We start from the raw sequence: 26,905 nt of genomic DNA, 5'->3' as shown, positions 1-26,905 counted from the left end.
TAAACATGATCAGTTGCCTTCTCCAGAGTTTGCTTTTTGCTTTTCTTTGGAAAGTTTTACGATGTTCAAAGATAACCTCTCTTAGCTTTTAAAGAACAAGCTCCACCCTGTGGAATGAATACATTCAGTAATTTTGGTGCTCAATCAGTGTTTTGCCCTCAAAATCCATAGCATGGAGGCTCAGGGGTATAAAAAAAAAACAAAACAGTAATGGCACACACAAACTCACCTGAGTCCTGGACTGGGCCCTCGCAATCCTGAATCTCCGAGCAGAACGTAAAATAAAGTAGCCTATGGCTGCTGCTGCTGTGACAATGAAAAATGACACTGAGATGAAGAAGATGGCGTACTGGTTCATCCAAGGACCATGCTTCTTCCCCACTTGAATAACCATAGTCACTTTCATGCCACTCTCAATCAGATGTAAGATCTCCATGCCTTTCAGGTTGCCAATCATAATTGCAACGATGCTTTTAGCACCTGCAAAGGAGAAGGGTAATCCACGCTCAGTTCCCAGGTGTTATATAAAAGTCATTGTCTTAGATGTTCTCCATAACACTCCTCACTCCCATACAGGACACACATTGCCATTATTTTAGACTCAGCATTTTAGCAATTTACATTTTAACATGCCTTTGAACTACATGAAGATCAAAATAAACCCTATACAGAGCAAGGTCGCTAGGGACTGCAGCATCTCCAGGAGCTCAGGGATGCCAGGTACACAGCTGGTGCTTTAGCCATCCTTCCTGTAATGGATCTACTCCCTTCCCTGCTCCACTGCTACTTAACACCTCTTTTCTGTATTTGACAGGACTGTTACGTACTTCTCCAGACACTGAGCAGCCAAAGCCACAGATCAGCCTTTGCTTCTGTATCTTCAGAAGCAATTGAGAAATGTCCGAGTGTTGACTGTTGTTGTGGGCTTCTAATGCAAATTCAGAGGGAGGCAAATATGGAAATGTGCTTGGCTTTTAAACAGCTGGTGGCAGATTGCAAACTCCAACCAGATTTTAATGACGGATTTCAGTCACTCAGTTGAACACTATGACAAGCCAGAGGAACATGGTAGGAAGAAATTTCAAGCAACTCTGGTCACCAAGCACAGACCAGAACAAAGCTGCTTTCATTCAGTGACAAGCAAGTGCTTGAAGAGACTTGATACTATTTGCAGGAACTTCAGACAGTCCCAATGCAACAGAGAGGCTCTTAAGAGAAACAAAAGCCAAAAAACAAAAGGGAGAAAGGGTCCTGCCTTATTCCCATTCACTTCTGCGTGTCTCACTAATCAAGTATAGCTTGTAGTTATGAGCAATACAAGGCATAGTGTAGGCGTTCCTGGCAATGAAATGTCACCATCAGCCTACAAACCCACTTCAGCTACTAAACCATGAGTTGCGAACAAGTTTTACCCTTAAAGAAGAAAATCTTCCATTTAAGTTTCAGGCTAATCGGTTCACCAGGATGACATGAGGTGGCATGTTTAAGTCTTCCTAACATTTCCCCCCCTTCCCCCCGAGATTTCTCTCGCAATCTCAGCTCTGCTTTCAGCACATGCAAGGGGTCAGCCGGTAGCTTTGACACTGGAGCAACAAGTGCAGAAGTGGGAGCGATCACCTCCATCCCCATCTACACTACTCCCAGCCCCACCCTGGGGCGAACCCCCACTGACATATATCAGCATCCATCTTCAATATTTTGTAACGCAAACTCTTCGGACCAGCAGTTAATTTCTAAAGGCAGTTACAAGCGAGCTAACCTGACAGCACATGAAGTTAACCGAATACCTTGTGCCCACAACAGGGAAAGGAATCCAGAAACTGCACCTAGTTACTGGCCATCAGTAGCACAGAAGTTTAGTCACTTCAGAAGCTCCTTTTGGACAGGGACTAGACAACACTCTGGCACTATCACCCAGGACTTGTCACGGGGACATCACCCTTACCTGGCAGAAAACCAGACCTCCTTCACTTGCTCAGAGGAGTTAAGAGCTAAGATAAAAGCCCAGAATCCATGTTTAGGACTACTGCTGTGCTTCTAGAATGAAACCAGCTAGGACAACCCCCACCACCACTTCCCGAGCTGCTAGACGGGTCCCATCACAACAGGCACTGAGACACATTACTGTGGCCATGAAACCACCAATGTAGACAGCGGCTCCTGACAGCACTTGAGCATCTTAATGGAAACAAGCTATTTCGGGGGACATCTGCTGAGGTGTCTCAAGCATAGCAGCTGCCCTAAACTGCCAGCCCCCCCCCCCCCCCCCCCCCCCAAACTCCAGCAAAGCAAAAGGAAAGTCAATTAGTTGTGCATGGCAAAAACGTCACAGAAGCCCAAGTTCCTCACCTGGGCATCAGCTTCTGTGATTCAGGTAAAGCTTTCTGTGACAGTTTTTAAGGGACATTAGAAGGTGAGCTTAACCTGCTGCCTGTTTAGCTAGTAATGGGCTTATTGCTAAACAGAAGTAAGATCTGTTTAGTTAAACATTTCCCAGCTTCTCTCCTTTCCCATCTCCGATGAAATCGGAGAGGGAAAGTTATTCAAATCTATAGACAAATACAATCTGCCTCTGTAGATGTGGAGTTTTGCATCATCAGGCAGCACACTGGTCAAAATCTGAAGGACGCTGTTTTGCAGATACGTGCTGGCACAGATGAAGTGCAAGAACTTAAATGGTTTGTTGGGGCAGGGGAAATGCTGGGACACAAGTACATTTGGCACACAAAGAGAGTGCATGGCTGGGATCAGTTTTACCTTCCTGTATCAGGTTTACTTACACGCAGCGTGGAGTTGCATCTATTTATACCAAGATAAATACCTATATTAAACTCTGCACTGCACAGACATCAGTTGTTCTCCCATCACGCTTCTGCTCCCCATAACCAGGAAGTTACAGATTTAGCAATTCAGGAGAGAAAAATGCAAGGTGCCAGGGGTGCACAGAATGGGGAGCATTAACTTTTGCACCGTGAACACCTGCTTTTTCATATTCATTAAGGGGACTATTGTAATCCAGTGCTACACATAAATCTATTCTGAACCAAGCAAGTTGTAGGTCCTGGAGAACAGTCACCCCACAATATTTAGCAGACTGCAATGAAACCTAATCAGTGCCTCAACAGCAGTCAAGTTTTAACTAAAAATCACAAGCTGTTCATGCATCAAAGCACACTGAGACAAGGATTAGATTTTGGGGCCAACCAGATCCCCTGCTTCAAAACAAGCTATGGCAAAACATCGTTTACCCGATTCAGATTAGGTATACACAATGTACAGGATAACCAGAACTTAAGCTATTTGAGCCATTGCATACAATTAAGTCCCAGAAAAGCAGGTCCCTATGTGCCACTGCTAAGTATGGTGGGACTCCATGGCACACCTCAAGGCAACACCTACACTGGAGACACATGCTAGAGCACAGTGTTGATGCCTCCATGATCTCCGTATCTTGCACAGCTACCACCATAAAACCTCTCCCCACAGAAGCAGCTCAGAAGAACTGTTGGTGTGTTCAGGATGAACAAAGCTGCAAGCAGATTCCCAGAGGAAGTGAGATTTTCAGACTTACCTAATTTTTTTTTCTTCCTTCCCCAAGCAGCGAAGGAATGAGAAGTCCTAGCACCTCAGAGGAACCATCTCCTTCCCAGGCATATTACAAGTACAATTACAACTTCTAGAAAGAGTACAAGCAGGTTTCTCTGGGCGTTACACTGTTTTTGTTTTATTTAATGAAAAGGGAACTGCTTTTCCCTAGATCTTATTAATATCCAGTAATGAGCATTCTTTTCTCACTTCTCTGTTGGGACCTGATGAAGTTGTCCACCCTTTCAGTTAGTTATGGTAGAGCTTCCAGGTGGTCTGGAGTTCACAATGTCAAGGAGATTCAGAGATTAAGGAATGCACCAGGTTTTGCAGTGATTAGAGGCTACATGACTGAAGGCTTTCTGCCCAGCCCCCACAACTCACTACTGTTAAAACCCTTCTGTAATACAGAAAGAAAAAAACAAAAATAAAAACTAAAAACCAGCTTCAGAAGGGAGCTACACTAGAACTCCAGATGGAATCAATACAGCAGACTAAGACTTAAAAGCCCAGGGACTGCAGCCCCAGCATGCAGACTTAAAGGAATGTTCTGCCCACAAGAGACTCTGCAGTGGTACATGGAGCTCGCTTGTGGGCTTGGCTTGAAGTCCGTGCCACTGGGGAGCTCGGGAAGGCCCCATCGGCCCCCCAGAGCACAGCGGCTAGCTGTACGTGTAAACCCAACCGGCAGATTCCCTCCCCTGGGATGACAGTTGAATGCTACCTTAACCATAATTAAAACCTATCCCTGGTGCCCCATATCTCCAGCCTTGCAGGCAGTGCCCGAGCGCATCAGAACGAGTTACAGGGCACTGCCTGAGCTTCATCCATCCCTTCGGAGACAGCTTTGGTAAGCAAATCCTCCCCCAAGGAGCACAGGGTGCTGCTATAGCACTGTGTTTGCCAGGGTAAAATCCTGCCTCCTGGACGGTCCAGGGCAGGCTCCTACAAGTTGAAACCACTCCAGGCACAGCAGCCAGCTCTGGAGGAGGCAACGGTCCCTTCCCTGCACGCTGCTCCTCCTCAGAGCTCCAGGCAGTTTGTAAGTAAACTTTGCTCTTGCGCTTTCAAATCTTTGCCTTTCCTTCCAGATGTTAGAAAACAGAAGACTTTGCCCCGTGTTAATCTTAATGTGGTGTTTGCACTGTGCATTTAATAAAACTTAAGCACAACCTGGAAAAGGGAGGAAAGAGAGCACGCCTCCAGGAATTTCAAACTCTTCCGTGTAGCGAAACCCCTTCAAGTGATGAAGGCCATATTTGAATTGCCCAGCTAATTAACTGCCAGAAATCAAGTTTAGTTTTGAGTTTTCAGTATTTGAATTTAAGGAATCTTTATTGTAATACCACATTTCTTACTCACCACTTGAGCTTCGTAACAAAGAAAACCGAACGGGCTCAGACTGCTAACCACAACGCCAGCTTTATGATTGTGCGCTACTTTTTGTTGTGGCCCATTTTAAGGACCAATATACTAGTACCTAACAGAAAACATCACGTGCCTCCAAAACTTAAGCAAATAAATTCAGTTATGAAACTTGCCATCTCTGCACACTTTCCCTTCCTCTACTAGTGACTTTGATACCCCACCCAACACCACAGAGAACATTAATTCAATCTAAGAGAAATATTTAATATTTTCTCTGTGCAATACTCTGAGGTGACACTGACAAACACTGTATGTTCTTCCAACTCTTGTGAGGCCCTGGCAAAGCCTTTTGCAGTGAACAATTAACTTCCAGCTGTTTGACAGCTTTGCATGTCATGGAAGGCAACTCCAGAACTCCAGCTCCAAGTCAGCTCCTCTAGCCTCATTTAAAATTGGTTTCTCAGCTCCTTCAGGCATTGGAACCATTTGGCATTGTTTAAGCTTGCATTAAACCAACCAGATTAAGCTTCAGTCACATCACGAATGACTTTCATTTCAGTTTAAAGGCCTCTGTAACCTGGGGTAAATTCTGTAGATCTTTGTTTTCTCAGATAGCAAAAGCCAACCCCTTCCAATGTCTCCCTCACCATTTACCACGAACAGGCTGCAAAACGGTGTGATGGGACCCTTCCCCCCTTGGGAGCGGACCTAGCTACAATACCGTGTGATGAAAACATTTGAGGAAGGCAATAGTTTCGTAGGTATTTTTAGGAAAGACTATAAAGCACAGGTAAGTAGGCAAGCTATTTCAGACCAAGGGAAAAGCTAGCATGCCTCACACAAGCTCCAACATTTCAGATGCTGCAGTTTCAGGCACCCCCCCTTTCTCAAAGCACAGTTTCACAACTTCTTTAAGCAGCATGAAATTTAGCGCCCAGCATCTTCCCAGTATTATTTCACTTTGTCCAGAGAGCGCCTTGTGCAACCAACGCATCTGCTGTGGCACAGCCGTGGCTTCCCCACCCCCACCCCGGGGACCAGCCCAGCTCACCCCACGGTGTGCCTAAGGCTTCACACTGGGATACCTGCCAACAGCCCCCTGTCTCGGCGGTAGCAGCAATCTGTTTCAACAGTATTTTAACCTCATATCCAACCAACACTAAATTTTCCTTAGGACTCAAGTGGCTTTTTAATATTGAAGAGAAATAGTTTCACAGAAGTCACTGGAAGGGGAAGGGAACAGCACAGTAATCCTGTCTGAAAGTTAAACATTATCTTTCCTGGCGTACAAGGGGTTTTCTGACAGGCTCGCCTTGACTAGCTGATTGAAGTTGTTTAATGTTGCAGTGGCAGAGCCAGTCCAGATAACCGAAGAATTTTTTATTTTTTAAAAAGACCACATTTTTTGTTTGTTTGTTTGTTTCGCAGAGGAATTACAGAGCAGTTCAACAGAAAACCAATGAACTGTTTTCTCTGAATGCTTTGAGATGACTGAGAAATGAAGGATGCCATTATGAACAGATTAAGGGGTGCAGACATTCTGCTACAGCTGAGTAAGATCTGCCAGAGAACTACTACAGGATGAAGGATTTTATTTTTAAAGACCTCGCATGATCTAGCGGAGAAGTCTTCAGAGAAGGCAGTCACACAAGAACTGTTCAAAGTACCACAGCAATAACCCATCACCACCCCCTTTCCACAGCTACAGAAAGTCCCAGTTGACCACCACAAGCTCAGAAAAAGCAAAACTGAAGAAATTACTTTTGAGTTTGATTGCTCCATGTACAGAAAGAGCAGCAAAAAGTACACTTCAGAGTTTGAATTCTCAGGGAAAGGATAGGCTCTCAACCACAGCAGAATCGCTGTCCGATGACTCTTTGAGGAGCTGAAATACAAACCCTCACCTTGGTCACACAGTGGCTGGATCTTTGCTTTTATCTCCGTAACATGGTGTTTGCAGCACAGAAGATGAGCACTAGCTGTGCCTTCAGCCTTAGTCAAAGGGGCTAGTAGTATTTCCCTGGCATGCCTCCAACCCCCAACATCAGCAAAAAGACATTAGGAGATCAAGCCATCTCCTGTACTTTAGCATGAACGACACTGTCAGTTGACTCTCCAACAATTTCCTACCAGATTAGCACACCTGCCTCTTCAGGCACATAAGAAGAATATTTGATATACCATCTTCTAGGTTTAAAAATAAAACTAAGACATAAGATCTTTACTATTGCTGATCTCACTGTATTGAAATAGTACGAAACAGGGGATTTCTGGGGGTTATCAAACAGGCTGGTCCAAGTTTGCTGTTAGCTGTTCCAGCAGAAGGGAAAATAAACTCACAGCGTACACAGACCGGGGCAGTATTACGGACGTGATGTAATTCATCCAAGATGAAAGGCCAGCGCCACACACAAAAGCCATTGTGTCTCGACACCATGGAACACCACGGGCACGAGGGCTATACCCAGCCTCAGAGAAGTACTACGAAACCAGCCGCCTCCACACTAGCTCTGCTCTCATCCATAGCACAGTGTTGACAAAAAAAATTAATGACTGCTCTTATCCACATGCACAAGACCAAGTCTTATCAGGAATGCAAATCTGACAGAGCAGCACCTATCCCAGCACTCATCCTCCACTGAAGACACTGTCAGAGGAAACATCATCCTCAGGCCTTTATTGCCATACGATAAGCTCTCCCCTTTGCAAGAGGGAAGCATGACTGAACCCCTAGTTCCAGGAGCCATTTAAGCCTGGATAAGCTGACATGCAGGTAGGCTTGTCCCTCCCCCTTCTCCAGCTCTGCATGCTCTCCACCCCAAACATTCCCTGGCACCAAGATAAAAGAATTGCTCCCTTCCAAGCTACTGTGCAGTTATTTAAAGCAACAGCCCCTTATGACCCCATCTTTTTGATTGAACTGTCTTCTTGCGCACACTGTCACCTAAGCTTAATGAAATCTGCTTTCAGCTTGCTTTACTTGGCAGCTGGCACTCTGCCTGATCTCTTCCTCCTCAACATACAAGCCTTTCAAAATACAGAGGTAAACATTCAACAGCAAGACACTTGAAAAAGTTGCAAAAATTGGCAGGACTACTCAGGAGTAGGAAGCAATAGCCAGAGCTTTATAAAGAAAATTAAAAAAAAAAAAAAAAAAAAAAAAAAAAGGCAGAGGAGGAGCATTAGAGAGAAATTTAAAGATGAGAGCGAGCCTTGGAAGATCCTCAGCACTGTGAGGACAGATGAGAGGCCAGAAGATAAAGCCACTGCCAAGTGGTGGTCGTGTTTTGCAAAAGGAATACCTTTTTTGGAGAATTCATGCCCACAGCAGTCTGCCTGGAAAAAGACACCACCATACACTCCTCACCAACACCGCATTTAGTGATGGGGCTACTCTGCTTGGGAGCTACCACCCCTGTTTGCCTTGGGACACTCTTCGGTGAGGTCAGCCTCCAGATGGCTCACCCAACAGTTACTGTGGACAAGGAAGATTTGCACTTGAAGAAGTGCAGAGAAACTTTTACCAAATAGGCTAGGTGTCTAAAAGGACCACATCAAGACCAAATGTAGTTTTACATGACGTTTCCATGGGTCTCCAAGGGATAACTGAGGTGGAAACCAACCTGCACTCTAATTTAAATGGATTCAATTGGCAAATAGTAACTTCTAACACTAACAGTTGCCAGCCTTCCCCCTTACACACACCTTGCCTTTAAGATTTACGTAAATGCTGCCAGGCCCTAAATCTTAGAACATTTAGAACATGAAATCGTCCTTTAATACAGCAGCCAAGACTGTATGCTTAAGGGCACGGAGATGAATGAGATCTGTCGGACAGCCTTCTTCACATGCTGTTTGGTCAGTGGCACTTAGAAGAGGCAAGGATCATCTTTCAATCTAGCAAACAGCACCTAAAACCCTCTGGGGAAACAGAGATCAACGCTCCTTAATGAAAACTCTTTGGTGCATTCACTCAACAGCTTTCAGCAGTTTTGATTTAGTAAAGACATTGCTCACCCTCGTCAACTGAGATCGAGCTCACAGCTCATACCCCTACCTCTCAACATACTGGTAGCAGCTAAGTGCTCGCTGGAAACAAGTAAGGTTGAGAAAGCTAATGATAAAATGACCTAAATCAGCATGGTGTAAGCCAGAAGGCATCTGTCTGCAGAAAGATGACAGGTCACATTCGATACAGTGGGGAACAGCGCTGAGCCCGAGCGCCGTTTGCTCCCTGGCACATCCAAGACTGGAGGCCCACGAGCACTGTTGTTGTTTTAGGGCCGTAGGTCCTCCACAACCGAGCCTCTCCTGCCATGGCTGTCACCTCGGATTGTAATTCACCCTTTTGCAATTCAGCAGCCCAGTAAACCCAAAGAGCAAGGGCACTTTGCAGAGATGTTCCAGGCTATCTAAGGGTTGGTGCCTACCCTGCAGTCTTCCGTGGCACAAAGGTACCTAAATTAGACCAAGAAGAGCAAGGGCAGGGATTAGAGGCTGTCAGTAGCAGTGATCAGTCTGTCCTGCTTGCTCACAGACCCCTGTGCTGTGGGCAACTCCCCCGCACCCCCATCATACCCTGCAGGTGGGAGATCAGGGTCATCAGCCAGACTCTGCATACCACCCTGCTACCTGCCACTACAGCTGTGACATTAACTCACCCTAAACCGGGCAGCCAGGAGAACTGGACTGAGCATGTAAGGACAAAGTTGCAGCACATGCGCATCAAATTAGCTATTCTCAGGTGCAAAGAGCTACAAACTCCAGGCACTACAGACTGCAAATACGACCCAGGCACCGTGGATCCATTCAAGTTCTTTCTCAATAAGGAGCTGCTGGTAGGAAGGGCTAAATACTCTGCCGAGGGTCACCTGGCCGCGGCCAGGGAACACGGGAAAGCAAGTGTCATTCATTAGAACCTGCATCCTCATTCCTCATCTCGGAGGTGCTCAGCACAAGCCTTCACTCGCTGCAAAGGAGAGGTGCACTATTTGTTTACACGTGTACAAAGCGTCAGCACAGCCTGCCTTGAGATCACTGTTCTGTCTCAGCCTTTAGCAGGAAGAGTTTTACAGGTCACTTCAGCCTTTTAATATCATGGCAAAGTTTTCGCTTGATTCAAAAGACCGTGCCTCGCACAAAGTTGGAGCGGAGCAGAATTATACACTTCTGCCATTCACTATTTCCCCTAAGCATATGGAGATTAGCCTTCACCTCAGTGAAATTCCGGCAGAACAAGTCAAGTGGCAGCACTACATATTTAACCTTTCCTTCCCCTTTCGCCCATTGATGCAAGTTTACACTTGAACCAGATCTTGTCAGCCTGAGACACGCTGTTACTGTTTCAGGCCAGAATTATTTAGCTGTGTTGCCCCAGAATAAGCCCTCTGCAGATCAGGTGGTGTGCTTCTCAAGGCTAGAGTTACACCACAAGAGAGAAACCCAAGGAAATTATCACCGCAGCTTTCTGACCTGCCAAGAATTTAGCAGCTGCAGGAAAATAACACCAAAGAACACTTTCCACAGTTACCACCATACCCTGACACCAAAGCCACCTAACAGCCTGGTTCTATCTTAAGTTAAGGTTCACCTTTAAAACAAACCAATTCTTGCCATGTACTTTTCCCCCACATGCTGCTGTTTTTCTCCAATCAAACGTGGTTTTTTTTCAGAAGGTCAATATAGATTACAGAGAGGTGCAATTATAAGCACACAGAACTGTACTTTGAAACCCTGCTCAGCCTGCCACAGAGCGGTACCATCTTCTTAAAGTGAGCACAATTCAAACTCAAGTTTGCTAATTGATATGGTTTTGCTCTTATAAAAGTACAAAGTAAATATGACTTTGGACTCCATTAAATCCTTGACATTCTATGTGTTAGGGAGGATTAGGCAGGAGTTGATCACATCGGATTTGGCTATTTGCATTCTGTTGTTTCTATTGCCAGGGTGGGGGGTTGTTTTGGTTTGTGGTTTTTTTGCTGTTGGTTTTTTTTTGTTTGTGTTTGTTTGTTTTTAAAGTTGACACACCACAAAGTTTCCACACAGAGCACTGATACAAGCAATAAAGAATTCATCAGACTAAACACGATGATTATAAGCAAAGAAATCTCTGGAAGCAGGATGACCAGCACCAACATTGCTGACAAGTACAGGCACATTCAAGCTTCTAAAGAAGAAAGTTGCTTCAAAAGCCAAGCTTGACAGCCCCGGAAAAGGCACACTGTACTTTTAGATAAACTTCTGTTGCCACCAAAGTTCTGCAATGAAAAGCCACATTGTGCCACACATTTTATCAAAGCCCACCCATGGGGACTTTCCTTCTCTGGCAGGCAGATGACAGGTCCTGTGCCCCGCTGCAGAGAGGAGAGCCCTCGGCACGGCTGCAGCGCAGGCAGGAGATGCTACCCTAGGCAGCCCGGACACTTCGCTCCTCCTCACCCCCCGCAACGCCACCTCCTGCTGCCTCCCACTGCCTCAACTTGAGGAAGTGCTTGGCCTTGTTTAGTTTCACTTGATGGCATATGGTGGCCCTGTTAAAGCAGAAATGAAGCCAATTAGGAAACCCAGGTCATGAAGTCACCACTAGCACAGCTACAGCCATTACAGCAACAGCCGGAGTTCTAGTTGCACAAAACTCATTCTTTAATGAGCAGGGCTACCTTCACCGCTGCCTCCAGAAGAGTTAGAGCATCCAGTGCCACCACTGGAGGCCAGAAGAGGAGACCCACCCCAAAGCACAGTTCAGTGAAGGGCAGCCTGACCAGCTCTTACCTCTGAAGTTTCAGCTCAGCCTACAGCACTACACCTCACCAGCACTGTACAAGGAATATCCCACACTTGGCAAAATGAATGAGGCTGATTACTTGCAGCTTGCTTCCTCCTGGCCATGCTGTGTTAACGTTTGTCAGGTTTGACTGGAGAGCATTGGCTCCCAGCAGGGGCAGGGGTGGGTCAAGCACAGCGTGTCACCGAAGACCCCACAAGCAGAAGGAAGAGCATCACTGTGGGAAGTGATGAGAACAGGGACTTGCAGACAACTGTGAAAACATAAAAAGATAACTCAAGTCCAGAGGGGAAGAAAAGGGAGGGTGGCACAGGAGAAGTAGTGAGGGACTAAAACAAGGACAAGGAATAAAAACAGCAGCAGCAACAAGCTTAGCCCAGTAGTTGTGCTAGGATGTGGCAAGGAGTCATCGTGCAGATGAAATAAGTGGTTTGACAGAAGCTGTCTTCTTCAAGAAGTCCCTGTCCTATTCATCTGCAATTCAGCTGAGAAGTTTCAAAGTGCCCTCAAGCCTGTAACCCATCATGCAGGATAATCAGGCCAGCTACAGCCACTCTGACATAAATCCCTCAGCAGAAAGCTTAAGGACAGCATGGGAAAGGAGGAAGCTCCTCTTGGAGCAGACCCTGCAGACAGCAGATGGCTTATTTTGAGGCAGCTCCCAGCAAGATTAAGATGCTGTAGGTCTCCCAGTGTTCAGGCCAGGAGCACACATACCTTCCCCCCAGGAACAGGTTCAGCAGTGACCTGCCCAGGTCAGCCAGTGCCAAAGGAGCTCTGCAGAGAGCTGTGGGATTAGGTAGGCACACAGCAAACAGGGCTCAGGGCAGGGATGCTACTGGCAACTCAGCAGAAGGAACTCACCCAGCACTAGCCAGATCTCAATGCCGGTTGTCAGCAGATGATTTAATTACGTAAGAAAGCTCTGCCTCAGAAAGGCCAGAACCCATCCAGACTGTATGTTCTAAATTCTTAAAGTGGCGTACAGACAGTCATACAGGTCATTAAGATTGCACACAACGAAGCTCCAGAGGCAGCTACTGCTTCCTTGTCTGACCAGAACACTTACCTCCACCGCTACCAGACAGAAACCCTCTCCACCCCTTCTACGAGGGGTGCTGCAAGGATATAATTATTTTTCAAGCCAGTCAAAGCTTTAAGACTCGCTCTGTGTTTTCACTGTTTCTCTCCAGAAGATGCGGCTCCCCAAAGCAGCGTCACTTAGCAGAACACCAAGAGACCCCTGAGGTGTGCGCGCATCCAGCCGGCAGCTGAGGGCTGGACGGAGCCAGCGCATCCCTGCCCCACCACGGGCAGGGCACCTGCTCCTGCCCTGACCAGGAGGCAGTTACACGGCTTCCAGCCCAGGGCACTTTCTCAGAAAACACTAGGCTGAAAGAGAGCCAAATCTCATTCTTCCTTTGCAAGACAGGCAGTTCGGGAAGAAAAAACAACAAAGCCAAACCAACAGCGCTGGCAAGGAGGAGGCGTTCTACAGCGAGAGGAGGGAGGCTACGCACGAGGATCATTCTCTGCCTGCTCCTGAGCTGGTTAGTGTGCAGGACGCAGGGAAAACCGGTGCCCGAGTGTGGAAGCCCAGCCTATCCCGACCTACTCCGCAGGCTTTGAAAACCGCAGCATCCATCAACTCCGGGCAGCTACCTGGTCGCAGGGAACCCGGAGCAGCCGGCAGGCACTGCTCCCCCCGCACACCTGCGGCGGCCCCAGCCAGCAGACATCGTTACTCATTAATCAAGGGAAAATTCAGCAACAGCAGCGCCCGGAACGGCACCGGGTGCTCGGGGCAGACACCGCTGGCGCAGCAGGGGCAGAAAGGAACCCCAGCCCCTTGCTGGGCATCCCAGGCGGGTGGGCTGAGCCAGCCGGAGGGGCTGCCCCCGGGGTGCCCCCTTCTCGCGGGGCAGACCCCCGCCGCAGGCCGCCGGGACTCACCGTGGTGGGACATGGGCAGCACCTCGTTGCCGGTGCCGCGGTAGTTGTAGATGACGGCGCCGGCGGCGCCGCGCTCGGCGGCCAGGCGGATCTTATCGGCGAAGGAGCAGCCGCCGCCGCGCTGGATGAGGGCGAGCCAGCCCGGGGCGTCCCCGCCGGCCGCCGGGGCGCCGCTGAAGTTGGTGCGGGCGCTGCAGGCGTTGAAGGAGTCGCGGTCGTCGGGCAGCACCAGCACCCCCGCGGCCGCCTGCAGCGGCGAGTCCTGCCCGTACAGGCCGCTCTCGCTCGCCTCCCAGCCGCTCCGGTTGCGGTCCGCGCCGTCCTCCCACGACACGTTCAGCCAAGCGCTCCAGGCCGCCGCCGCCGCCCCGCGGGGCCCGGGCCGGGGGGAGGCGCAGAGCAGCGCGGCCACCGCCAGCAGCGCGGCCCCCGACGGCATCACGGCCCGGCCCAGCCCGGCCGCGCCGCCGCCTAAAACCGCCGCGGCCCCGCCGCCGCCGCCGCTCACGGGGGAGGAGCGGGGCCTCCCCCCCCCGCGGCACGCCCCCGCCCCGCCCGGAGCCCCGCCGGCAGTCCCCGGCCCCGCCGCACCCCCGCCGCCCGACCGGGGACCGGTGCCCGCGGCGGCAGCCACGGGCGCCCCGACGGCGCGGGGACACCGGGGGGGTCCCCCTGGCCGGAGCGCCCCGCAGGGCAATGGGTCACCACCCCAGGTTGCTTCCCAGGGGGGATGCGGTGGGTCGCCCAGCCGGGTCACCTCTCAGAAGTGACGGTTCCTCCTGCCGTCACCTCTCAGGGGTGACGGGGACCCCCCCGGATCGCTCCCAGCCAGGGTGGATCACCCCCCACACCCCCATCACCTGCTGGCACAGTAGGTGACCCCCTCCAGGCTGCCTCCCCCGCAGCCCACCCCAGTGCCCGCTGCGGCAGGGGGTCCCAGTAGCCGGCAGGGACCCCCTAAGAAGCCGCCCACCTGGGGGGGCCACCGCACCCCCACCCCGCGGCAGCCCTTCGCACCGGTGCTGCCTGCGGGAGGCTCAGCACCGCACAGCATCGGTCCTGCCTGGAATTACTGTACAGAGCACGAGGTGAGCTGTGCGAACTCACCAGCCATCGTCCTCCCTCGGACATACACGATAAACCTGCCCTTTCAATGCCTTCGTCTACTTAGGTGTTAGCCGCGTTCGCGTAGTTCATTATTTTTTAAATATATTTTTAATTCACAATGAGAAGCCACGTTCCTTCAGGGCTCTGCAGTGCTATTTGGGGCAGCCGCTCTGCCTTCAAAAGTCCCTCGCTCTGGCACGTGCGCATTTTTGCTCAGCTGTCCCACACCAGGCAGCGCGCTCTGAGTGCTCGCGGAACTGCTGCAAACACGAGCAGGACATGCTGTCAGAGCCTTGCCAGGGAACTTGAGGCAGGAAAGGACGATACCAGGAGACACAAGACCATTTCGAGCTCCTCCACAGAGCCACTCTGCTGAAGGAGAGGCCCTGCTCCTACCAGCCACTCTGCAGGAATTGCCCCCAGCACGCGGAGCCACCAAACACATCCCCAGACGGCCACGTGTCACCGCGCACAGGCTGGGTCCCTGGACGGGAGCCCATCATTTAGAAGGTTATTTCTCTGCAGTGATTATATGGCACATGATCAGCTGCTGCCTATGCAATCACCAAGAAAATTAGCATAAAGACAGAATTAAACCCTTTCTGGCATGAGTCGGCACCGCTTAGTTGTTAACGCAGGCTTTTGGCTGATGCTGAATCTGGGGGGCTGATAACCGGTAACTTGGCATCGAGCCATGGCACATGTTTTCCTTCACTTGCACCTGTGCTAAAGGCAGGACGGGGAGAGTGACACGGTCAAACCCAGCTTGGGTTTGAACAACTACCTGGGGGCAGGGGCTTGGGAACCCACCTGCTCCATGGGCGTCCACCCCTGCCAGCGCGGCACCTACAGGTGTTTGTAGCTCAGTAGCACAGGGAGAGCAGAGGTTGGTTTTGCTGCCCAAATAGCAGCGTGCAGAGCAGGTAGCGAAGAGCAGGTGAAGCAATTTGCTGCAGATCAATATTGCTAAACACACAAAGCTTACTAACCCTTTTGTCCTAACCTAAACAAACCTCTCATTTTCTCATTCCACATTTAAGCAGACAACTTACCTCAACGAGTAACATCTCTAGCTGTAGTAAGTATATCTGTAAGCAAGCAGAGAGACTTGGTTTTGAAACCTGTTCCACGTAGGTGCAGGGAACAACTTAACACTCTGAAAATACAACCAAGCCTTGCGCAATTGGCAGCAGCCAAACCACTCAGCTTCAAGCGGCTCCCAAGCTCTAGGGATGCTTAGCTCTGGTGTTTTCACCAAGGCAAAATTGCACCAAAACCTGGAACCTTCTCGGGATACAAAACTTCCTGTAGTGCAGGGGATTTTGAGTATGAGGCTTTGCCGCAGTCTCTTACACATCCATACGTTACGGTTTCTGACATGATTTTAACAAAGCGACAGCGCGGGTGCAGGCGTCGCAGCCACGCGGGGCAAAGGCGTTCCTGCGGCAGCCGGCTGGCCGGGGAGCGGAGCCGCGGGGCACGGTGGCACTCTGTGCCGGGGCACAGCGGCTCCCCGCTCCAGCCTGGCTCTGGGCAGCAGCCACTGACTTCACAGCTCTTCGGCAACTGTCGGGCAACGTGCATGCTGCCCAGGCTGCTGCCGGGTGGCAAAATGTCCACGGCGCATTTGGTAATCTCACCAAAATGAACACAGAGCCTGAACTTGAGCTTCTCACCACGTGGCACAGACAGCGATACCAAGAAACAGAATTGTTCTAAATGGAATCGCGGACGTTGTGCTGTCCTGGCATCATTTTGGTAGCAAGTTTCTGACTCCTTGCTCGGGCAGTGTTTCCACGCGCTTGAAAACAACCGAGTAAGCCAACGGCAGGCACAAACAGAGGGCTTGTTTGCCATGGCTGAGGAATTCCTCAGGCTAGCAAAGCTAAGGAAGCCGAGTGTTTGTGTTGGGGCAAAAAAGCAGATGCCTGTGCTGACGGGTGCTCAGTCCTCCCAAGTAAACCCTGGAAATCAGCAGCCGTGCCTGGCTTGGCAGGGAAGCCGCTTGCGAGAGGCCAGTGGTCCCTGCGCATCCCGGCACGGTCAGCGGCTCCTCTGGGCCAGCGTAACTGAAAGGAGCCGGGTGAGGTGGCTGGGACAGTGTCCGAGCACAGGGGGACGTCCCAGCAGAGTTACAACTATTAAAAAACAGCATGCCAGATATACCTGTTTTAAGCTGCATATCTCACCCTGAGAACTTTCTGGCTTCTGGTTCATTAAATCTTCTTCCAGAATGATAGTTAATAAACAGACTGGCAGCCTCACTGAAGTATATCCTTCGCTCCTGTTTGAAAAATACGGTCTGTCTGGTGGCTTTCAGCTCAGTTAGCTGTGATTCACGACAGAAAAGGTGCATATTGAGCAGCAATCGCCGCTAGTCACTGTGACCGGGAATCCTGGAGGGACCAGGCAAGAAGAAAGCCGATAGGGTTTTTTTGCTGGTTGGGTTGTTTTTTTATTTTCTTCCTTTACATAAAAAGCTGAGATTTGAAGAAAGCACATTTTGTTTTGGAGAAAGAGGCCAGATATTGTAGGGGCTGTGACATGGAGTACAACATATTAACAAGTAGTCCAACTTCCTTCTGCCACATTTGTTTGCGAGAGCTTGCAAAAAGTTTCTGAAATTAAAAGCACTGTTGCCCACAATGACTACAGATGTGAGAATGACAGGGTAAACAGCATTAATGGGCTCCCACAAAATCAGAAGCAGAATTACATCTGAAATAGGTAGAGCATGAAGGCATTTCTGGTGCAGATCTAACTTTTTTAACCTTAAATAAGATTTTTATTGTTTAAAGACTTACGCTATATAATTTTGCTTTCCATTTTTTCCCTATGGCTACTGGTGGAGGCACTGAGAAGTTCAGAAAGTAGGGCATAACTTTGAGATGAACAAAGAGAAATCCTGGGAACGCTGTCACTGCCTTCCACAGGGATGGACCCTACCATTATCTGGAGCTTTATCTTATTTGAGTAAATAATTAAACATATTTTTTCAAGATTAAAAAAAAAGCCTATGCTAAAATTGCTTTTTAATGTCAAGCCAGACCACTCAGGGCATCTTGCTGATGAGACACCTGTATTTTCATGTCCTTCAAAACTGCATTTGTTTCTTATTCAAGTACCCCACTCCGGATCTCTGTCTTTGGTGGGAAGCTCCCAAGGACACAAGAGACCTCTGTCAGGGCAAAGCATTACAGGAGCTGACACTGAACCCTCCAAGCGCTACCTATGGATCTGAACTGTGCCTCTGGGTCTTTTCCACTGAACAATGAAGTGGAAAGGAGAAGCACTTGCAAAAATGGAAAAAGCAATCAAAAGGAGCACCCTAAAATGAAACCCAGGACTGAACATCATGGAACTAATAAATCCATGAACAAAAATTACCCTAAATCACAAGTAAAAACAATAAATATTGCATTTCCTTACCCAAAACTAGCTCATGTCCATGACCAGCTTGGGCTGGTGACTTGGGCTGGTGACTTGCTCTACAGTAGGCAATGGCATGGGCTGAAGTTTTTAAGCTAGCTGAAAAAAAAATGATAAAAAAAATTAAAGTGCGAGAGCGGAGGTTGCGGGTCTTTGCCGCTTTACAAAGAAGACTGGCTCAGGCCAGAGCAGCCGTGGAGGCTGGAAACCTCCTCACCTCCCTCCTGCGGGGCTTTAGGAGCTTCCAGGAGAATCTGAGGTGATCTTTGTGACGAGATGGGGAAGACACACAGAGGTTGCCAGTTCCAGCTAAGTTTCACCATGAATCTGGGAGCTTGTTTGGCCCTAACACAACTTGGAAACTCCAGCCTGCAACTCCCTGTTCACTGGACGTTGGAAAAAAAGTGCGTCAGATGGCCCTGTGCGCTGGCACCAAACACTTTCCCTTGGCTAGGCAGATGTGTGCAAGAGTCCCTGGTGCCAGGGAAGCAAACATTGTTTCTCCGTATTTCTGGCACAGTGGGACCAATTGTTGTGGCAGCGCTACGTGTGTGTGCCCTCTACTACCCCAGAGAATATGGGCAAAACACTGTCAGCAGAGGCAGAAGGTATGAAAGGGATGGGTGCTCATACCCTGACCAAAGTTCATACGCAGTCTTCCTCCCATCAAAGACACTTGCAATTTCATGAAATTACGTTTTCTATCTTTTATTTCAAAGGAACCTGGTTTATAAACAGAAATAAGCAATATCTAGAAGATGCAAGCAAATTAAAGGGAAGATAAAAGCGTTCCACACAGATGACTACATGGAGCCTTGAGCAAACAAAGCATCTGTGATCCCTCTGAAAAACTAAACCAACAACAAAAAACAACAACGAAGAAAGGCCAGAATTTGTCAGATAGCATGTAGTTTTGGTTTCACATGGAACTGAAACATGATGCTGCTGAGGCCTGCTGATTCAGTGGTTGTCCTGATTCAGTGGCAGCGGAGTTTCCAAGCAGGGGACTGAATCAGTGGTTCCCCTCCCCTGCAGCGTGTTGGGCAATCTCCATCCAGCCTGGGGACCGAGATTTTCCATGTAATGCAGTTGGCTGATTGAGGAGCATCAGATGACTGGCAGTCTGAACACAACCTCAAGAGCAGAACTCATTGACACTTGGCCCTTTTGAGGAAGAAACTAGTCCAAGTCAAAATGTTTGCCCTTTCGGGGTTTGTTTGTACAGACCCACAAACTATGGGGCCACCGATCACAGCTGCTTGCAGAAACCAGCTGCACATCCCCGAGGAACTCTCTCATCCCAGGTACATACGTACCTAATTTTAAGTTCTGACTTTATCTCCATCAAATCTGTACAGGCCTCTGTGAAAAGCCCTCGCTGCATCCAACAAGGAAAGCCTGGCAGTGACTCCAGCTGGTCCCGAAAACCTTGTTTACAGCACCGCGAGCCGAGGGCAGGAACGCTCTGAATAGGGGCTCTTAAGATCATACAACGCTAAAAGCCCAGCTTTTACAGCATAATTAGGATGTAAACTGTGACAAACTTCAGTGACCCCAGTAACGTCGGTGGGAACCTTGCCAATGGTCTCAACAGGCCAAAGACTTGCCAGGCCCTCTCGTTCCTTCCTCCCACCCCAAGAGCTGCTGACAAGCTGCAAGAGGCACCTGCCACCCCGGCACAGCCAGCCCCGAGGAAGGGCCCGGGAGGGGGAAACAGGCATTCGAGCAAAGTGTTCACACGGAAAAAACAGGAAGGAGAAAGTCCTCTCCAGGAAGGTGCTTGGCCCCAGCTGGTGGCCAGGGGAGTTAGGGGATCGCCCGAGCTCCCCGAGGGCCACCCAGCCCCAGCAGCCGTCTCGGCTCACGGCCAGGAGCGGCTGGCGCAGGCTCCTTTCTGAGAGGGCCGTGGAACTGTCTAAACCAAAGATCAGCTCTAGATGAAATTATTTTAGGCCGTAAGTTTTTTCTGAGCCTTATGTTTGGCACGTGACTTTGAAGCATGACAGGCCTGAGCTGCAAAGCCGAGAACTAGAGGCGGCGCTGCTGCCGCCCGAGAGGACAGAGACCTCGCACGCTGGCTTAGGCTCAGCAAGGCCTTCCAGCGTGTGCTTCTTGCAACTCCCTGAGGTGGAAGAAACTCTAAACCACAGATGGTTTTTTGCTGGGCCCCTTTTGCATCTTTGCTCGATGGATGCAAAGATGCTCATGGCCACGGCTTGGGAGAACAGCAGGGAAAGGGCAGCCCGCAGCCTGCAAGCTCTTCTCCAAGCGTGAAGCAGACCGTGTTCATAGCAAATACTGATACATATATATACATATATGATTTATGTACAAATCAGTTTTGTATTTCGGATTTTTTTCATCAACATTTTCACTCTTCAAGGGGATGCACACAGTAATGCAGAACTTTGACACAGGTGATCCTTTTATAGCTCCACCAACATCTAGAAAACTGAATCGAAAGCAGCAGTAGATTTTAACTAGAAATAGTGAGTACTACATGTAAATTGATGGCCCGTGTTAAAGTATCTTCTAACTCACTCCTAAAATAACTACTTTACAATATTTAGGATGAATTTCTAAGTGAGATAGTAATTAATGCGTTATAAAACAGGTGAAGTACCTTATTGCGCACTTGCTGACACAACACTTCCACGTGCAAATGGCACAGTCTAGAGTCCACTGAAATCAAAGGAAGCCCTTCCGCTGATTTTGTAAGGTTTAAGATACCATTTTTTTTCCTGTAAAGGCCCTGTATAAATACTTAGTTAGAAAGGCACCCGGACTAGGAGGTAAGTAGACAGGACAGTAAATGGAAACAGATATTTTAAAAGAAACAAAAGGCTGATGCCGAAAGAGACTTGGTGAAATTTGGGTCCAAAACGTATATTCTGAGAACCCCTGATCATTTGCTGCTTAGATCACCTCCCAGATCTGAAGCTGGCTCATTTTTGGTTTGGTTTTCAAAGTACGCAGTCACATAGTTTTCCTTTCTGTCCTCACCCTGCCTCCTTCCCCACCTCCTCCCTGCAGATAACTTTCCTGTTTGCCTACACTGACTACCAATTTCAGACAAACTGAGCTGAAAGCTTGGAAAATTCAAAGAGTTTCCCACAAGTTTTTACACATCAGTAGCTGGCGAGAGGACAGAAACCCCCACCAATTCCTGCCAGTCCCTCAGCAGACACCGAAACCTGAGGTTCAGCAACCACGTGCTGTCTTTGGCCTGCCAGGTCCCAACTGCCTCTGCCTTGGGAGAGTCCCACCTGAGAGAGTGGGACTTACTGGTTTGAGGAACAAGGAAGCAAAAGGACTCGAGCCGGTGGTGATAACAGAAATGAAATCATAGGGATGGGAGGGGGGGTGGGGAGTGGGAAAAAAAAAAAAAAGGGGGGTAAACATTCCCCACATGGAGTCAGAGGGGGTATAGGGACATAGAGGACAGGCGTGAGGACAGAACAACACACAAAACAAACCCACAGACAGCTCACCACACAACTAACTTCAAGCACCTGCCTGCTGTCCTGCTTCTACACATGCACTGCTCTGGGTAGGGCCAGCCACCGGCTCTGCTCTCCTGCAGTGCCGTGAGTGCAAAAGGTGCACTGCATGTGCCTGAGGCTCAGGGTTCCTCTTCAAGGAAGCAAGAAAATCTGTTTGAATCCTCTCAGGTTATAAAGGGAATCAAACCCAGCTCTTCCCTGGTGCCAGTCAGTGCACTGAGCTCCTGGGGAAAAGGGTCCCCACCACAGCTGCTGTGCATCACTGGGAGGGACTGTCCCAAAACACAGCGAGAGGCGATGCATGAAATGGTTAAATCCAGCTGGGCTCCAAGCTCTGAGCCTTGGCCTGAGCCACACCCTGAACCACAGGAGCCTTCCAGGAGATCAGAATTTAAGCTCAATCTGTCTCGAGCATTTTCCTCAGCTATTTACACCCAGTGCCTTGCTCGGGCATTTATGCTCAGGCAGGTCACGGTTTGCCTGTTGGCTTTCATCGATCCTTCCGAGGTGTTCCACAGCAGTGCCGGTGGGAAGAGGCACCAGGAGCTGACCCCCACACCAGTGCACTCTGCGATGCCCCAAGGACTCCTTGCACCCATACCTGCAGGTGACCATCAGGCTTCCACCAGCGCATTCTTTTTTCTCTTCAGTTTTTGGGTTGCAATAACTAACACAACTTCAACTGCAACGGCATGACTGGCAAGAGAGTTTACACTGATAAGGGACTGAGGAAAGCAGTGCATGTTCTGTAAGATATTACACACTTGTAACTAGAAGCCAGACTGATTGATTAGATGTATTTTTTTCTTTTGTTCTTTGTTTCCAGCAGGCCGAGCAGAGGATGCCACCTTTCTTTCTTTAGAGGAAATGGGTTAGCCAGTAGATTGTCGTCTTTTTTCTAGTTCTGGTAGTTAAAAATTTTGCAAAGCCTCTCCTGAGCTTTGCTGAGGAAGCTCATGAGAGCACCACGCTGTGGTCCCGGGATAAACCTCCTGCTGGTTTTCCACAGAAGCAGAATCTGGGCTCCCCGTATATGTTCGCCACCAAGTTTATGGATGAACAAGTGGGTAACAGTATGTAGTCCCTTCCAATAAACCCAGTGCTCATCACATTGCTTGCCTTGGAAGCTAAAGAAATAGTACTAAATGCCAGCGTGGTGAGGTCCTGTGCTTTGCTAGTTTCATGTTCTGGGGGCTCTGGAAGACCCCGGACTTGAATGCAGCTCTGGCAGTCTGCGCTCTGTGGAGGTGAGCACAGCCCGCAAGGATTTTTATGGCTGGAAGGAAAAGGCTGTCTGCTCTGGAGACTGGGCAGTCCAAGCCAGCTCTGAGCAGGGCAGCTGGAGACAGCCGCCCAGGGCCATGTCAGACTGGGGCTTGAGTATCTCGGAGGATGGAGGCTGCACAACCTCTCTGGGCAGCCTGCCACACTGCTCAACCACCCCCACAGTGAAGTTTTTTCTTACATAATTTCTTGTTTGTGCCTATTTCTCCCACTGGGCACCAGTGAGAGGTGTCTGACTCCTTCCCTGGCCCCATCAGGAATTTGTACACATGGATGAGAACACCTCAAGCCTTCTCCAGAGGGTCCCACCCCAGCTCTCCCAGCCTCTCTGCGCAGTGACGGCTCCCACTGGCGAAGGGCTGAGCGCTTCGCCCTTCCTGCCGATTCCCTCCCTCACCCGCACCTCTCGCTGCACCAAGGACCTGAAGACACTTCAGACAATTTGCCAAGAAATGGAGGAATTCAGTCTACACTACGAGAACATTCCCTTCACACAGGCATCTGGACTGCCGTTAGCAGAGTCACTTCACAAGGAATACATGAAAAGGGAAGTTCATGGTATTTGCTTTGCACGAACATCCTTGGAAACTCATTTATTTTCACAGGCAGGTCCCACAGGCTGTTCAAAGCTCAGCTTTTTCTACAGTAAACAGAGGAGATGGCGCAAAATGTGTCGTAAAACAGAAATGACGGAAGATCAAATGAGCAATGACATTTTAGAGAGTTAAGATGGGGAATCTGAGTAAAGTTATACCAGCTTTCCTTACTTTAACCTTATACCAGCTTTCAAACCAAAAGATGAAACCAAACTCCCTTGTGATGCACGGAGGCAATTTAGCTCACAAGGTTACAACAGGTATTGCACCAACAGCGAATAAGATCCTATCTCAAAAATACTTCTGAGACAACAAAAGTTAGGCTTTGAGGCGACAGAATATCCTGGAAACAAGCTGGAAGGAAACACAGAGCCACAATATTTTTTTTTTTTTTTCAATTATTGTCAGGATTGCCAGTTATTTTTTACTATACAGACAAGATGAGATAACCTGCTTGCTCCTGTTGTACAACAGTTGTGCCAGGGCACGCAACACAGTCCTGGAGGCTTTAATCGGTAAGAGTCTTCTTTCACTGGGCCTTAGAGAAAACCTTTCAGAACACACCTAATATTTTAGCTTAGCTGCTGTATTTGACTAGTATCCAAATGGCAGCAATAATGCTAGTCTTATTTTTTTTTTTAATACTATCTCCTGTCTCCTATTTTGTCTTTTAAACAAACAGGAAAATAGGAAAAAAAACCCCCATAGTGACAAGAGGACAGAGCCCTCCACCGGCCCATGCCAGCACTGATCACAAAGCATGGGCCCAAACCAGCTGCTTCGTGACTTTGCAGAACAGCGTTATTCTGCTACCATCTGTGGTCTGGTATTAAAGAAGCCCCAGAATACCTTGTTGAAATTTGGCCATGTTTCAAAAACTTGGTAATTCCTGGAATTTCCATTTAAGTTTCAAGGAGCAGTACTGGAAAAATATTGTTATGGATGCATATTCCATTTCCTTTCCAGAGAAAACCAACTAAGTGCTGGAACTACTAAAAAGAGACATTTTTCTTCTAGCAAAAGCTTAGTCTCTGTACCATCGGATCAATCTAACTTTACACAAATAAGACAAAAAAACCTACAGAAAATCTTTCAGATCAAAGCAGAGCATTTCCCCACCGGTTATTTGTGTCATCAGAGGGGAATAGGAAAGTTACCAACATCTTGCCCTCTAAAATTTTCCATAGTAAAAGCTATTAATGTATCAGTTTTATCTTATGTGCGTACCCAGTAACAGGTAAAACTGATGACAGGTAAAGGGAAATGGGGTGGGGGATGAGGAAGTCACCAGGAGGGAAGATTTTTCTCTTTGTTCCTTCCCAGCAACTTTAAGTTACCGTTTCTGAGCAAAGTACCTGGACTTTGCTCAGAACAAACTGTTCCGCTGCCGTAAGGCTGCGTGGATGTGAACGGTATGTATATTGTAATACGTAATATTGTACTGTTATAACAAAAAATAAGGTTGGCTAGAAAGCTCTACTGATTTTATGTTGAAGTCAGCCAGAAGGGAGGAGGATAGCAGGAAACTGTGGCCAAAGCCCCAGGGCCTCACAAGTAACCAAGGTGATGGGATTCCTACAGCCCTGCACAGCCGCAGGGGACAGAGGGTGTTGGAATTGATAACCCCAGAGGCTGCTCCTTGTTTAATCGGGAGCTCGCAGATGGCTGGCAGCAGCAGGGCAGATTTTTCTCCCGCTGCTGTGCCAACAAGGACACTTCATCTCCCAGGGTCCCCTCCCGAAATGGCAGAGAGGATTAATTGCCAAGTCTCCTTAGACTTTTGGGTGATGCCACTGTCACAGCTTCCAGCCAAATCTGGGATTTCCTTCCCCAGCCCTGTGAACTCTAAAAAAACATAGCTCACCTCCAAGCACCTTCTGCTTTGAACGCTGTGCTGCAACGACCACCCCTCTCCCAGGCTTTTTCTGTTTTACCTAAAGAACTTACGGCTCCACACTCTGCACTGAGGGAAAGAGAGAGAAAATGCTTCTATGCTGATCAGATGAAGAGCTCATCTCACTGAAGTATTCTGCCCTCGCTGTGTTTAACACACGTGAGTACTGCACTGATTTATAAACCCTCTTTGCCACCAAATAAATCGTCATATCCACCTTAGTCCTATAGAAAGACTGCAGGGAATAGTCTTATAAAATTCACAATTTGTCTTTAAGAAAACTAAATTACATTCAGAAAGGTGGGACTTCGTGTCTTATGAAATACACTCTCAGGTGATATATCTGTTTAAAAAAAGGTTTAAAAAAATCTTTTTAGTTTTAGAAAAAAAAAAAATCTGAAAAAATTAGGGTCTGCTTTCAGAGCTCATCCTAAGTAAGTACCTTATTTCTGAGGTCTAGTCTAACCATCGCGTTTGTGACACCACCGTCACCCAGCACGTCTAAATAATGTTCCATCCCACCCAGTGAGTGCCGGGGTAACAGCCCCCCCTGCTCCCTAGAAATGCAGCTGGCACCGATTTTGCAGCCATATAAAGCCAGTATGATTCTTTCTTCATTCATCCAGGGTTCGAATGAGCTGGCACACTACGAAACCAAATTAAAAAAGCAAGGTAATCTGAATTTTGACATGCTGCTCAATAAGTCTAAATTGCTCCAGAGGTAGAATGAAGGCTTTGGTTTGTAGGCTGCACATTTCCAGTAAAACATTTAAGCTGCATTTGCAAACTCTAGCTCTACTATGACATCAGTTGAGTCAAACCTGGCTGCATAGAACAAGCCACTGCACTTTCAGTGCCATACAACGCGGTTTTTTATTGCGCAATACCTTGTTCAGGATTATTTATTTTTTTTTTAACTGAGCCTCACTCAATGGTTAGATTTGTAAAGCACCTGTGATGCCCCGACAGGTGCATAATGGAGACTCTGAGCCAGCCAGCTCAGCAGCTGGTGTCTGCTGGCTCCTGTGAACTGCCTGGGCATGGGCTCCACAGCCAGAAACTTCCTGAAGTGTCAATCCGGACCAGCACGGGATGTGAGCCATAAAATGCTGGCTCATCTCCAGATTAAAAATTGCTCGGTTTGCTCACAAAATCAGACAAGCAAGACCTAAGCCAAAGGATTCCTAGAGCAGTTCCACCAAAGTATATTTCAAGGGAATAGCTATATATATGACTGCTTTGTACTAAAACACTTATTAGACAGGTTGACCTAGGAGAACACACCAATAAAAGCCAAGCAATACAGTATCACAGTTAGCTTCTCAGTTCTTCCCTAACAACAGATCCATAGCTATTAGGGCCTGAACCGGCAATTACAATGATTTTGTCCAACTTTTCA

The 26,905-nt window shown here is 48.5% G+C and overlaps 1 protein-coding gene across 2 annotated transcripts in view; it reads right to left on the bottom strand.

Annotated features, from left to right (window-relative positions):
* Nucleotides 1-26,905, bottom strand: part of RNF128 (ring finger protein 128) — a 41,583-nt gene that overhangs the window by 13,099 nt on the left and 1,579 nt on the right. The window contains exons 1-2 of one of the 2 annotated variants that reach the window (XM_037408277.1): nucleotides 13,694-14,159; nucleotides 230-480 (exon numbers count right to left, since the gene is read on the bottom strand). In XM_037408277.1, coding sequence (XP_037264174.1) covers nucleotides 230-480; nucleotides 13,694-14,132 — 690 coding nt within the window. In that variant the 5' untranslated portion in view covers nucleotides 14,133-14,159. Of the gene's footprint in view, nucleotides 1-229; nucleotides 481-13,693; nucleotides 14,160-26,905 lie in introns of those variants that run through there. The other variant, XM_037408278.1, reaches the window with a different exon arrangement.

Source organism: Falco rusticolus, chromosome 14 (genome assembly GCF_015220075.1).
Source record: "Falco rusticolus isolate bFalRus1 chromosome 14, bFalRus1.pri, whole genome shotgun sequence".
Taxonomy (NCBI): Eukaryota; Metazoa; Chordata; class Aves; order Falconiformes; family Falconidae; genus Falco; species Falco rusticolus.
This window is presented reverse-complemented; position numbering and strand designations above follow the sequence as displayed.